A 14,775-nucleotide genomic window follows, 5' to 3' on the forward strand; every position below is an offset into this window, starting at 1 on the left:
TACTTATAAGGTGGTGGGGTTTTGTTCGTTTGTTTTTTTCTTTGTGGTACTGGGGTGTCTTGGTTACTTTTCTCTCGTTGCTGGGACAAAACACCCAACACCCAAAGTTCAGGAAGGAAGGGTTTGCTTAGCTCACAGTCTGTGGAGGTCTCAGTGCATGCCCAGCTGGAGCCAAGGCAGAGCAGCATGGGGCAACTCTTCATGGCAGCAGGGACAGCAAAAGTGACAAGAACAAAAGGGAGGAGGGCAAGTCTCTTTTCCTGCTTTCTATCCTAAGCAGGCCACCACCCATACCATCCCCCAATTCTCCTCCTGCCCAGGCTCAGGATGTCTACAAAGTGAATACCCTGGCCACTGTTGAGTACTTAAACTCTCAAATTGACACATTGTATCAACCATTACCTGTGGGTGGAACCAGGGGCTGTCTACATCCCCAGCCTTCTTATTTATTTATTTGATTGGCTTTCCTTAAATTGCTAAATTCACAGGCTGGGCTCAAACTTGTGTCCTTCCCGCTGCAGCCTCTCAGAGCACTGGGATGCAATCCTGCGCCTCTACACCCAGGTTCAAAAGGCACTTTTTATAGTCTCACATGAGCTCCAAGTCATAAAGAAAAGGCGAAGATTTTGCCAGAAATAAGAACAAAGTCATAACCAAAATTAAGACGAACACAAAAGAAGAAAAGTCTGTGAAATATGTCACAGATACAGGGTAGAACTAGGAACATACTGACTTTACAATGAAATGTGGACTCCCTAGCTGGGCATGATGGTGCAGGCTTGGGATCCCAGCACTCCAGGAGGATGAGGCAGGAGGGTGGCAAGTTTGGGTGCAGTGTAAGTGATCCTTAACAATGCCTGATGCCAAGGACAATAATTTTTGCACCCTATGTCTTTCCATATCCAAATATAACTACGATGAAGCTTAATTTATAAATTAGCCACAGTGAGAGGCTACCCGCAGTTAAGTATGAATAAGACCATACAATGACCATATCAAGTAGAATAATGGTCACCTGAATATAAGCACCAAATATGGTGACACCAATTCAATGAGTTCCCGCGCGGGCGGCGCACACCGCGTGGACATGCTGGGAGCACAGATGCTCCGGGCCCGGAGGGTGCGTGATCCCATCTGCCCGCAGAACAGCACTCAGTTCAGCCTCCATCACATGTTCATTTCCAGAAATTTCCATTGAGTGTTTTTAGACCAGAGTTGACTTCAAATAACTGAATCTGGACCAGTGAGAAGGCAGATGAGGAAGGAAGGATGTCGCAGGGGTCCTGGACGTGTGCACTTGTGTCCTTCCCGCATTGTTCCCGGGTGATCATCTCACTCGCTTGGAGGTGGTGTAGTCGCTGCAGTGCTTCGCTTTGCCTCCTTAGCCGTGGTTTGTAGGATTTGCACAGGCTGCACATTGAGGAAACGTTTGCACTGGGGTCTGACTCCGAGCCCTCCTGCCCGCATCCTGGGCTGTTGCCGCTGGGATCCACCAGCCCTTGCCCCTACCACAGGACAGAGGAAAGGGTCGGCTGGTCCACGGCAGGGATACCTGCCAGGTGGGGCCTGAGCGCCTTAGGAAGTGTCCCTCCTGCTTGGTCCTAGTAGGTCCTGAAGTAACCCACAATCGTCCTCGCATCCGTCATGCGGCTTCGAACCCTGCAGAAGGGTGGTGAGACAGGGCGCGGGCCGGTCTGGCTGCTGAACCCGCGCAAACAGAGCTCTGAGGAGCCAGCTTGGCTCCGGGCCTTGGTGTCCGACCCAGCTCTGCCCCCGCCCACCCTGGATGCCAAGCCGGCCCTCTTACTTCCCGCTGTGAGGGTTAATCTTGGATCTCAACTTGATTGGAGTGAGAGAGCCCAGGAAATTAGTGGAGCACCCTCCTGCGTGTGTCTGTGGGCGTCCCAGACAAGACTGGCATGTGGATCAGCCAACGGATGGGGAGAACTGCTCCGAATATGGGCAGCACCATCCAATGGGCCTGCGGCCTGGAAGGTGCAAGGCCCGTTCCACAGGAGTGGGGTGGTGTTGTGGCTGCTACTGCCCCTGCCTCTCTCACCATTGCCGGGGACCTCAGGTTCCAGCTTTCACGCCAGCAGCTGTCCAGCAAGCGCCCAGACTCTGGCCCTGGATTAGGGCTGCGTTCTTAGTGTTTGGTGTCCGGCGGCTTCCATCTCCTTGGCCTTCAGAGCTGCCGACCCAGCGGCTGTCCGTCCTGCAGCTGGGCTGGGTGACCCTTCCAGCCGCTGACCGTGTGAGCCACTCCCTTAAACCCCCTCTCGCGATGGAATGCGGATCCCATGGGCCCTGTTCCTCTGTATTTCCTTATCTGTTCCTGCCACACCCCAAGACGAGTCCAGTCTCTTTGCCCTCCTGTTCTGCCAGTCTTGAGTAAAATCTGTCCTGACATTTTCAGCAAGAATCAGGTGAACACCTTTCTTAAAATTCTCTTAATATCACAAAACATTCTCGCCATTCCCCACATGGGCCCCGGGGAACATGGAGAGACCCAGGAATGCATGACAGCCAGGTTGTCCCCTTGTGAGTCGCAGTGGCTGTTGGGGGGATAATGGTTCTAGTCTCTTGGTGTCCCCGTTAAGAGAATGGAGAAGGATGCACAGAGGCAGAAATGGAGGCATGGCTTTATTAGTAAGGATGGAAGATGTGTGCCTTGCTTCAGGCAGGGCCAGCTGGGAACAGGAGCAGAAGGCTCAGCAGAAGCCAGTGGCAGGGCTGTGCGTGGCTCCTGAGGCTCTGGGCTGGCACAGGGACTCACTGCAGCCAGGACAAGCCTACTTCTTCTTGCTTCTGGGGTGTTTCCATCCCAGTGTGGACCTGCAAAGAACTGTCACAGCACGCACAGCCCACTGGTGTCAGAAGCACAGTGTAAATGAGGTTATAATGAGCTATAACCGGGATCACTTGGAGCGTGTTGCATATTCTCCAGTGCATGTGTCCCAGCATGATGCACTCAGCAGAAGTGGGTAATGGCTCTCGGCGGGTTCTGAAGAGCTCGTCTACCCCAGGCCCCTCAGGGCCAAAGCGAGTGCGCTCGCTTGCCCCTTCCTGTCAGATTGTCAGAACCTGTGCAGTTTGGGGAAGCCAGCCTTCTTGCCTTTCTGGCCTTGAGCCCAGTCCTTGCACAAGTTCCTTCTCTCTGCCTCCAGCCTCACCAGGGCTGGTAAAGGGCAGCATTTGGAGCTTGCAGAACCCAGATGAGCCTGTGGTCAGTGCTGGAACTCGCCATGAATGTTCTGTGCATTTCCTGCATGTGGCACCAGGGCAGGAAGTTATGGCAGTGTCCAAACCCAGAGCCGTGGCCTGTCATCTAGACACGCCAAGGGGTGGCCTCCTGCATCTGTGGTCTGGGCCCAGGTGGCCCTAGCTGTTTTCCTGCTGGAAATTCCTGGCCTCTGATTTCCTTTGCTCTGCAGTTTCCCTTGGTCTGAGGCCCCATCACCATGAACACCTCCGAGTTCCGCAGGAGGGGAAAGGAGATGGTAGACTACATGGCCAACTACCTAGAGGGCGTTGAGAGCCGCCTGGTCTACCCCGATGTGGAGCCAGGCTACCTTCGGCCCCTGATCCCCAGCAGTGCGCCTGAGGAGCCAGAGACCTTCGAGGACATCATTGGGGACATTGAGAGGATAATCATGCCTGGGGTAAGTGTAGGTCCTGGGTCGGGTAGGGGTGGGGCTAGGGAGCATTTGCTGGACACTCAGCAACAATGCCTGCCATTCCTCCTTTGCCTAAGGCCACATGGGCAGTTAATGTGGGATCCAGGGCTCCAGCCCATGCCACACAGGCTCCAAGGAAGCTTCTAGGGGTACAAAAGCGTCCCCTTCTGGAAACTCCCCTGCCGAGGTGATCACTGGGCCGCCTGTCCATGAACGTGGCGCCGCCCCTGAGCCGGGGATGGGGTGCCCTGAAGGCCACCTCGGCGTGGCCAGCGCAAGCCCTAACATGGCTGGGGACGGGGAAGGTGGGAGCTGCTGGGCTTTAGGGCAGCACCGGGCTGCAGGGAGCCATGTGCACAGCAGGGTGAGGAGCAGGAGGGGGCCTGGGAAGCAGAAACCTGAGAAAGCAGGGCCCTTGCTTTCAATCCTAGACCTAATCTTGCAGTGCCCTTTTAATAAGAGAAGCAAGCTCTGGATACACGGCTAGCGGAGCTGAGCCCAGCACCCGATGAGCTCAAGAGCCACGCTGCTCTGACAGATGTGGCTTGCCATGGCCCACGCGCTGGTGCGAATGAGAATGCTGCCCTGCAGTCAGGGAGAGCATGTCTTCTTCGAGGCTGGCAGACACACTGCAGTTTGAGAGAGGAGTCCGAGGGAGGTGGGCGACAGCAAGCTGAGGTGCAGACACTGAGTGCTGCCGGGAGGAAAGGCTAGGGTGTAGGGGCTAGGGTTAGGGCTTCAGGGTTAAGGATTAGGGTTTACAGTTTAGGGGCTAGGATTAGGGCTTAGGGTTTAGGAGTTAGCAGTTAGGGCATAGAGTTTAGGAGTTAGTTAGAGGTAGGGTTTGGGGTTAGGGGTTAGGGGATAGAGATTAGAGTTTAGAAGTTAGGGCTTAGATTTAAGAGCTAGGGTTAAGGTTTTGAGGTTAGGGGTTAGGGGTTAGGGGTTAAGGGTTAGAGTTTAGAGCTTAGGGGTTAGGAGTTAGGGTTTAGATTTTAAGGGTTAGGAGTTAGGGATTAAAGTGTAGGGTTTAGGGGTTAGGGTTAGAGTTAAGGTTTGGGGTTAGGGCTTAGGGGTTAGGAGTTAGAGTTTAGGGGTTACGGTTTAGATTTTATGGGTTAGGGTTACGGTTTAGGGGTTGGGGCTTAGGGGTTAGGAGTTAGAGTTTAGGGGTCAGGAGTCGGGGTTATAGTTTAAGAGTTTAGGGATTATGATTAGAGGTAGGGTTAGGGGTTAGGGTTTGGATGTTAGGGGCCAGTGTTAGCAGTTAGGCGCTAGCGGTTAGAGTTAGTGTTAAGGGCTAGGGTTAAGAGCAGAGGAACCCACACCAGGCAGCCAGAAGCACCTGCCCCAATGACGGCCCGGCCTCCTGCAGGTGACGCACTGGCAGAGCCCCTACTTCTTCGCTTACTTCCCCACGGCCAGCTCATACCCGGCCATGCTGGCGGACATGCTGTGTGGGGCTATCGGCTGCATCGGCTTCTCCTGGGTGAGTGTCTGTGGCCCAAGGGTGGGGATGAGACGGCTGGGCCACCTGTGAGCAGCAGCGCCACATTCAGGAACGTGAGAAGGACTTGACCCCCCGAGAGGGTGCCACTGAGCAGAGAGATAGGCAGCTGCAGGGAACAGGGCGAGTGAGGAGGATTCTGGAAATACCCCGAAGCCCAGGGCCAGGCCTGCATGTTGCTGGTCAGCCAGGCTGGGTATGGTTTGGTTGGTTCTGTGGTACTGGGGATTGAACCCAGGGCCTTTTTTTTTTTTTTTTTTTTTTTTTGTGGAACCAGGGTTTGAACTCAGACCCTTGTGCTTGCCAGGGAAGCGCTTATTCTACTGAGCCATCTCCCCGGCCCCAAGAACAATGTCAATTTTTTTTTTTCTTTTTTCGGAACCGGGGATTGAACTCAGGCCTTTGCGCTTGCCAGGGAAGTGCTTATTCCACTGAGCCATCTTCCCAGCCCCCAGGGCCTTTTCATTGAGATCCACCTGCAGCTTATTTTCATTTTGAAATTTTCTAAATTGCTAAGTTTGCCAAGCTGGCCTTGAACTTGCGATCCTCCTGCCTCAGCCTCCCAGAGTACTGGGATCACAGGTCGCCATGCCTGGCTGGGACTATTTTCTAAGCACTTGGTTTGAGTCAAAATCACAGCTGACAACAGGGAGCCAGCATTTTGCTGAGTGGGTGCTCTTTCTGTCCTCTGCCAGGACTGTCTGAGAGACCCCACTGCCCCCTGCCAGGACTGTCTGAGAGACCCCACTGCCTGTCCACAGGTTGCCAGTCCCCTCGGTCTGGGGTCGAAAGCTGAAGCACAAGGTGGCGCCTCCTGTGGCTGCTAGGGGTGGTGTGGTGGCCAGGAGAGTCCTCTGCCCTCAAGGGCTCCCCGAAGCTGGGTCCTGCTTTGCTCCGCCTAGTCACGCTGGGTGACTGCAGAGCAGGTGCTGACGTGACTTTGTGAGGGGAGTCGGCTTTGGGTCCCAGCACCCAGCGGCAGAGCCTGGCCGGTGCCCTTCCCTGCCTACACCTGCTCTTCTCAGGCTTGAGAGGTGAAGGAGGTCCCAGCTCCTGCTGCAGCTTCCAGGGCCACTTCTCCGCCCTCAAGAGCCCCTGCTGGCAGGGCCAGGGCAGGCTGGCTTGAGCTGAGACTCTCTTCTAAGAGACATTTTCTTTCATTAGATGTTGCAGCAGGGTCCACAGGTTCTGTTGCTTGGGAGGTGTTCCGTCCCTGCCGCGTGGCCTGGTACCAATTTCCAGTGGCATCTACTTTTTTTTTTCAAGAACTGGTTTCTTTGAGGCCTTAGAGGGGTGCTGACTAATCCCTGGGGGCTCCACCTTGTGCTGTTTAACAGGGGATGAGGCTTCCCTGGCTGGAGCCAGGCTTGGGGCTTAAAGGGCCCATGGGTGGGTCTGAGGGGCCAGCAGGGAGACTCAGCGCCCCTCTGGAGGGCTCCTGCCCACACTGCCGCCTCCTGCGCACAGGGCAGCGCCCAAGCAGAGGAGATCCAAGCAGCTCAGCGCCTCCCAGGACCAGCGGTGTCTGTGCTTCCCCTCCCCTGTGTCCTGTGCTTTCTCCTCTTGCTGCGGCCCTGGGGCTGGTCCCATGAGCCTTTTTTCTAGGTTCTTCTGTAACCAAGCAGATGCACATACACTCCCACCCCATCAAGCTTGAGGGGGAGCTGGGTGCCTTCCCAGCTGCCCTCTGGTACCTGGGCTGGCTTACGGCTGGAACCCTGATGCCATTGCCAACCTCTGCAGCACCTACACAGGGCGCTGCCCCTGAAGCAGAGGTCCCCACACATTTTGGCACCAGGGATTGGTCTCGCGGAAGCTAGGTTTTCCATGGATGGTGGGTGAAGGGTTGTTTCTTCTTTTATTAGTGTGCTTTTTTCATACCAGTCACACGCCACAGGGCTAGTGTCTGTGCCTCGGCTCCACCTCAGATGTCAGGCCTTGGATTCCCTTAAGGCATGCAACGCAGGCTCCTCCAGCATGCAGGTGACAGCAGGGGCTGCGCTCCTGTGGGAATCTGCTGCTGCTGATCTGACAGGAGGGGGCTCGGCCAGGACGAGGTAATGGGGGAGGTGCTCAGCTGAGATGCAGTGATGGGGGTGGGGTCCCGGTCCTCACAGGCCAGGGACCAGCACCTGCCGAGGGCTGGGGGTTGGGAACTCCTGATGTGTTCATGTGGGGGACAGTGGCTGTAGGAACTGTCCCCAGCTGACCCCTGTGACCTCAGTCAGGTGGAGAGGTGCGATGTGGACAGCAGGGCCCCTCGGAGGCAGGCAGAGCCCTGTGTCCAGAGACAGGAGCTTCCAGCACAGACCTGGGGTGTCCCGGAGAGGGGCAGGGGGAAGTTCCTCGTGTCACCTGCTCAGTGACATGTTGGTGCCCTGGCCCTCCTACTGCTTGGCTTCAGAACTCTGCAAGGTCACCTGGCTGGCCGTTCTGCGGCCCAGGAAGACTGGGTCTTCCTGCTACATTGGAGCAGGGAAGCCATCAAGCCTAAGGCAGGGAGGAGGTGCCACCGCCCAGCACGGACCACTGCTGGACGCCAGCCTAACGGGCTCATGGGCCCCGCAGGGCCTGCCCCCCAAGAGGTCCCATGCTTGATGCCCTCGCACTAGGGCTCAGCCCTCAACACACGCCATGGATACATGGCAGCAAGCACCCGATGCCGCCCTCCCAGGAGGTGAATTTGGGGAAGACTTTGACATTTTTTCATTTTTAAAAATGTTGTTTAACGACTTTATAAAATTTTTCACCAATAGCAGTATGCTTGTGACCGTCGCACTCCATGTGTGGCAGGGCATCCTGATGCTTCCAGTTCCCCTCTGCTCTGCCCATCCTCAAACCCCCTTCTCTCTCCTCTTGGGGTCTCCCCCATTCCGCATCATCCATCTCTGTACTATTTGGATTTTCTTTTTTGGAGGGCCAGGGAGCTAGCTCAGTAGAATAAGTACTTGCCTGGCAAGCACAGGGTCCTTAGCTTGAGGGAGTAAAACGGCAGAGGCCCCGGTGCCCGGGTCCCCTCTCCACCGCTTTGGCTCACGTCCCCGCTTGTGCCTCACAGGCGGCCAGCCCGGCGTGCACAGAGCTGGAGACGGTGATGCTCGACTGGCTGGGGAAGATGCTGCGGCTGCCTGACACCTTCCTGGCCGGGGACGCCAGCGCTGGTGGAGGTGTGATCCAGGTGAGGGCCGCCGGGGTCACCTGCGTGGGCACCGGACCACCACCATCCCACTCACTGCGCCCTTGCCTTTTCTCAAGAGTTTATGCGTGGTGGGGTCTGTGGCAGCTGCTCTAGGAGCGGGCAGAGCTGGGCTTGGGCCCATCCTGTTCTGGGTTCCCTAGTCCTACACGACAGACAGTGGTGACATGCGGCAGGAGTGTAGGACGCCATGCAGCCACCACCCGAGCAGGGTGCCCGAGTGCCCGCCACGAGGCCCCCACAAGCCAGACTCACCAAAATCCCTGTGGATTTGGGGCCCTATTGTGCAGGAGGGGAAACAAAGGCATAGAACATCGATAGCCTGCCCTGTGCCTCCCAGCGGGTGACCCACACATATCTGTGTGACTCAGCCCTTTGTCTCTCCAGTGCCATGGACTCCCACTTCTTCCTCAGCCCAGGTGACAGTGGTGGCCGGTCTCAAAACTCCAAGTGCCACCTGGCTGAGAGCCAGCTGCTTCCCTGTAGATGCCGCTGCGGGTGCGAGCCGTCCCTTGCTTGCACCTGCTGAGGACGCAGAGGACAGGGCGATGGCACGACCGATATCACTGGGGTGACTCGGGCTCCGTGCATTTTTTAAAAATATCCTGGCATGGAGGATGGGCGGTGTGGACCCTGCTCCTTGAGTGCAGCAGCAGCCGTGCCGTCCACTTCTTTGCGGGCGCGTGGAGGCCCAGCCTGGGGCTGCCTTTCCCGGGGCCCCGGGCCTCCACACCCACATGCTCCCCTTTTCCGGTCCTGAGACTCCACGCCAGGATCTCTAAACTCCTATCTAGTCTCATTTTCTGTGTTGCTGTGACAAATTATTATAGTGGTAACACATATCCGTGGCTTCTTTCGGTGCCAGGGATCGAAGGCCTGAGCAGGAGCTACGTCCCTGGCCCCTTTATTTTGAGGCAGGATATTGACAAATGACTAAGTGGCCGGGCTGGTATCCAGTGAGCTCTCCTCCTGCCTCAGCCTGCCGGGTGTTGGGATGGCCGGTGAGCCCGCTTGTGACTGAGACCTTTACGTAAAGCGGACTGAACTAACGCAGTCAGACGGGCTTTCTGGATGTTGCTTCGTTTTGTTTTCTCCTGAGCACTTCGCATGGTTCAAGTCTTCTTCAAGGAATCACAACTGCACGATTTTCTAGGATGCGTCACAATCTGCACGAGTAATACGGAGCGCATTTTTGCCGTATTCAATTCTGTGCTCCGTCAGCCACATTTCAGAGCATGCCCTTTCGCGGAGGTGAGGGCATCTGCTAAGCTTAGCAGCTGCCCCCTGGCTGTTCCACTGTGTCCCTGTGAGACGCTCACACCCGGCAAAACAAAATAGGATGAAGCAGGACAAAGGAGAGCATCGCGGGTGATTAGCCCTTACAGGAGCCATGAAGTCAGATTCAGATCTTCTCCACACCCAAGATGCGTCTTCCCCTTGGCGAGTTCGCAAAGGATTCTACAAGCGCCCTGAGACCGAAGGGGCCTGTCGCAGCTGTAGCTAAGTGTGCCGAACACCTGTGGCCCTGGCCGTGTTTTCGCCCACTTCTTACACTTTGCGTCGTCGCTTTTTCATCCTCGAGTTACTTATGAAGGTTGACTACATTGTTGAGTCTTTTCCATAGACGGGGAAACGAGGCACAGAAAGGTGACACAGCATGACCAAGACCAAAAGTGAACTAAAAGCAAGACTAGCTGGGTGCGTGGCCCAGGCCTGCAGCGCCAGCCCTGCGGGGGCGGAGGCAGGAGGACAGTGAGTCTGACTCTGATGTGGGCATCTTAGCGACATAGCCAGACCCAGGCTCAAAATAAAGAATTAAAAAAAGAAATGTTGAGATGTAGCCGGTTCCAACGCCAGCCCTGCCAATAATTACTGATGATTAGCACGCGCACTGTGGTGCTGACCCCGCCCGCCCTGACCCTGTGGTTGTAGCCTGTAAGCGTGCAGGCGGGCGTGGGTTAAACCTTTTCAGTAGAGACTGGGGGGCCTGTGGGAGACACAGGCAGCCCTAGGGCTTCTTAGAGCGATGCCCACCCTCCTCGCAGCCCGGGCTCCCCACAGCCCCCACCCTGGCGGTGGTGCTGCTGACAGGGCTGATGAGGGGGCCTCAGAGCCCTCAAGCACCCAGCCTGGGGACGGACTGAGCCAGACGCCTTATCGATCCTGGGAATCTGTCGTCTGCGCAGTGACAGTGTCTGGGCCGGGTGGCTGGTACTCCTGGTGCAGCTGGATGCACCAGGCCTGCAGGAGCAGGCTCTTAATTGGGTTTGAAGCTTGCATGCGAGGAGAGGCACCAATTTCTTGCCACGTGCGGGTGGCGTTTGAAACAATCAAATGACAGAAGTGCGGCTGCTCTGGCTCCAGCCTCCTCTCCAGCTTCCTGAATGTCTTGCCATGGCAACCTTTGTCCTTAAAGCTGCGGCTACACGCAGGGCAGTTTCTCCCACCAAAGGGCCTCCACCCTCCTCCTCAGCTGGTGTCGAAGGACGCGGAAACCGCTCAAGGCCTCGCTACCCAAACCTCGGGCTGCCTCCGTCCACTGGGCACCGCCTGGGCCTCAGTCGTCAAGGTGGTCTTCGTTGTTCTCCAAGCCACTTGGAGTTACCAACAGGAGCACTCTGTCCAGGGCCCGGTGGCCACCCCAGTCCCACTGGAGCCGGTGGCAGCTCGGTGCTTCTGCTTAGGCTGCGGTGTGGACCGAGGGGCAAGCCCAGAAGGCCAGGCTTCAGAGCAGAACTGGGGTGCAGCCCAGGCATGAGGGCGACTGCACCGAGCCCGCCCTCCTCCACCTGATTCCCCTTCCTGTAGCCCCATCTTGATCAACGAACTGGGAGGAGCAGGAGGCAAGAAGACTCAAGAGGCGTGAGAGGAAGTGCGACCCGCAGCACCCGCCAGCAGGGGCCGAGGCGTCCTCTTGCTTCCCAGCTCGGCTTCTTTCTTGAGGTCTCAGCCTTACCCAGGAGTGTGCCTCATGACAACAGAACCCGAAGGAAGTGCCGCCAACACAGCCCAGAGGAAATGAAGGTCCATCGCAGACGCCGAATCCGAGGGGCGGGCTCTGCCTACTTAGACTCCCACGCTGGCACTACGGCAACTTGAGCACACGTGTTTATCCTGCACCATTTGCCCAAGGGGAAGGCAGCAAATAGTAAAAATCAGAGAAAGACATCAGGATTAAGGAAAGCAAGACAGAATGTCAGTAGGAGTGAGGCGTGGGGGTATGTACCTGGAACCCCAGCACTTACAAGATGTTGTCTTCTTTGAGACAGGGTCACGCTGTGCAGTTGAGGCTGGCCTTGAGCTCACTTTGTAGGCCCAGCAGGTCTCCAACTGGCAAGGATCCTCCTGCCTCAGCCTCTCAAGTGCTGGGATTATAGGCGTCTGCCACCACACCCAGAAATCCCAGCACTTTGAGAGGCTGAGGTGGGAGGATTCTATATTAGAGCCCAGGGTGGACAGTGTAGTCACTCAGTAAGACCCTGTCCTAATTTAAAAATTCAAAAAATACACACATGTTTGAGGGCGTAGCACAGTGCAAAGGTCTTGGGTTCAATCCCTGGTACTATTAAAAAAAAAAAAAAAAAAAGCGTTCCTAGATGTTAGCGTTTCTCCTTAGCAGTGCCTATTTCTCTATGGCACTCTGTAACCTCACAACTCGGTGTCATGTCAGAATGCAAACCGATTTCTTTTGTTTGTCAACTATTTTAACATGGAGTTATTTTACAAATTGAAAGGAGCAACAGTGCATGTGCAGCTCCACCTCCAAGGGGGACTTCGGAAGAGTCCTAGGCCACTCCCACTCAGCTGGAATAAGCAGCTGCTGTTCTCCATGTCCCTGCACCAGTGTCCCAGGACCGAGCGCAGGGCTGAGGGGCTCTGCGGTGAAAGCCACAGTGTCTGTGTCCTGGGGGCCACGGCCAGGGTTCTCCTAGGGCCTCTCCGTGGGGCTCAGGGCCACCTGGCCACCAGGTCACCATCCGTGTGCGTGGGCTGGGACCCGATTTCCTCTTCCTACCCATGCACCAGACAGACTGATTCCGCCACCCTGCAGGTCTCCTTCTCTAAGTCATCCCTGTGAAGGTCCCATGGATAAATGCAGCCGTATTCTGAGCTACTGAGGTTAGGGCTGCAGGTACGGCTTTGAGGACAATTCACAGTTCACAGGGGACCGAAAGAAATCCTCCCCTGTGCAAGGAGCAGTGATCTCATGATTTCAGGCTCATCTTTGGAGACAATGGTGGGCATGAAGCAATCCGTCCTCCAGCAGTTTAGACACCACGTCCTCCACTGCATGGAGTTCCTTTCTGAGGCAGGATCTCAGTGTATATTTCAGGTTGGCTTTGAACTCCCAGGGATCCTCCTGCCTCAGCCTCCTGAGGGTTAGGATGACGATGTGCTTTGGCTCTCATTGGCCCTTTCTCTTGCATTTAGGGGAGTGCCAGTGAGGCCACCCTGGTGGCCCTGCTGGCTGCCCGGACCAAAGTGACCCAACGGCTGCAGGCCGCCTTCCCGGAGCTGACGCAGGCTGCCATCATGGAAAAGCTGGTGGCCTACTCCTCTGACCAGGTCGGTGGTACGGGCGGGAGTTAGGCCAGAGCCCCACAAACTTTTGAGATCCGAATCCCCATAAGCTCAGCATCAGCTCCAGTCTAAGAGCGGAGCCTCGGGGAAGCCAGGATTGCTCAAGGAAGAGGGAAAGAAGACATGCAGGAGAGCACGCAGGCTGCCCGGTGCCGGCCTCAGCAGGCTTCCCCGGGCCCTGCAGCCCACCCCCAGCAGGAAGCGAGCATGGGCTGAGGCCTCCCTGCTGGTCCCCCTGTGGCTAACTGAAGCTCTGGCTCTCGGGCAGCCACGTGCAGTTGAGTCCTGTCCTTGTACCCTCAGACAGGGGCCGGCGTGCTGCCTGTGTTGTGGCTGCTCAGCCCCACCTGCCCATCTGCGCCGGGGCAGCCAGTGTGAGGAGAGTCATCCCACGAGGAAACAGTGGTGCCAGAGCATGAAAGGGTAGACTGAGGCATGCTCAGGAAATTGGGGCCCACAGGGAGCCACGGACTCAGCCTGGCCAGCACACTTTCCTCTACAAGTTCCAAAAGCCCGGCATTTGGACAGTGGCAATTAGACTCGGGAAACGTAGCACCCGCACTTCAGTGCTTCACTGGGAGGGTGGCCTCTCAGCGACTCCCCGCACTGAGGCTCCATGTGCAGGGAGAGAGCCATCCCTCATACTTATGCCTCCCTCACTTCCCTGGAAGCAGAAAAGCAGTCACAGCGAGAACACAGCCACACAGCCAGCGCATGTGAGGCAGGTGTTGTGACGTTGGGGTGTGGCCTTCCCCATGGGCCTGCAGGCCTGTCGATGGTTCGAGGCCGAGGTCCTCTCTGGGCCTCTGCTGGGTTTCCTAGGAGCAGGGCATGACATGGGGCATGACCTCGAGTCTGTGTCCACCACATACCAAGAGGACGCCGCTGGGCTCACAAGGGACTGGCCGGAGAGCGGGGCAGCGAGGGCAGGAGGAGGAAGGACGCGTTTCCAGGAGGGCGCAGCTCAGCAGGCTGCACTCACGTGCACAGCGTTCAGCCTGGCACTGGGCCCAGGGCCACAGCCACTGCCCACATGGCCCCTGGTGTGGCCTTCTCAGGGAATTGGTGCTGGGGCCTCTGTCCAGGCCGCTGTGCCCCCTCCCACAGCCACCGGCCTCCGCGACCCCTCCTGCTGGCTCGGCCCTGCCAGAAGCCAGCACACGATGTCCTCGCTGGGCTCCCAACCCGTCACGCCTCACACTCAGAAGTTTTAGATGACACGTGCAGCCTGGGACAGGAGCAGCCGCTTCCTGAGTGGCAGGAGTTCACGGACGACTTCCTGCCCTAACGAGGAAGGAGGAGCCGTAGCTTCGTGCTCGCCTTCAAGGCAGGGCTGGCCACACTCTGTCACCACGCATCACCACTGTCCTTTAGAGGGGGAGTTTTCCATGTTCTCACTGGAGACAGGGTCATGCAGGGTCACTGAATAAAGACAGCCAGCATTTACCAAAGGGCTGGGGACTGGGGGCCTGATGGGTGGCTCTGCCTGAAGCGGCCCAGGAAAGCCACTCTGCAGTGGGCAGGTCAGAGCCTGGGGACACACAGGGCCCAGGATGGGGGCTTCCTGGGCAGCAGGCTGCTCTAGGCAGCCCTGAGGAGGGTGGGCCACCCCACATTTTGCTGCAGGGCTGTATCCAGATCTATAGGATCATGTCTGAGGGTTAGACCAACCGCAGATCAACAATAGGTTTAAAAACAAATACAAAAACAAAAGAAATCAGGGCCTGGTGGTGCATGACTGTAATCCCAGCCCTCTGGGAGACTGAGGCGGGAGGATCCCAAGTTTGCGCACCGCTTAGCGACTTGGAGAGGTG

The 14,775-nt window shown here is 56.8% G+C and overlaps 1 protein-coding gene across 1 annotated transcript in view; it reads left to right on the forward strand.

Moving 5' to 3' along the window:
• Window positions 1-14,775, forward strand: part of Ddc (dopa decarboxylase) — a 65,813-nt gene that overhangs the window by 15,152 nt on the left and 35,886 nt on the right. Inside the window, exons 2-5 of the mRNA XM_004630526.2 lie at window positions 3,435-3,662; window positions 5,053-5,166; window positions 8,243-8,362; window positions 12,812-12,946. Of these exons, the coding sequence (XP_004630583.1) occupies window positions 3,462-3,662; window positions 5,053-5,166; window positions 8,243-8,362; window positions 12,812-12,946 (570 nt within the window). The 5' untranslated portion in view covers window positions 3,435-3,461. The remainder of the gene's footprint in view (window positions 1-3,434; window positions 3,663-5,052; window positions 5,167-8,242; window positions 8,363-12,811; window positions 12,947-14,775) is intronic.

The sequence above is a fragment of the Octodon degus genome, unplaced genomic scaffold, assembly GCF_000260255.1.
Source record: "Octodon degus isolate 3935 unplaced genomic scaffold, OctDeg1.0 scaffold00035, whole genome shotgun sequence".
Lineage (NCBI taxonomy): Eukaryota > Metazoa > Chordata > Mammalia > Rodentia > Octodontidae > Octodon > Octodon degus.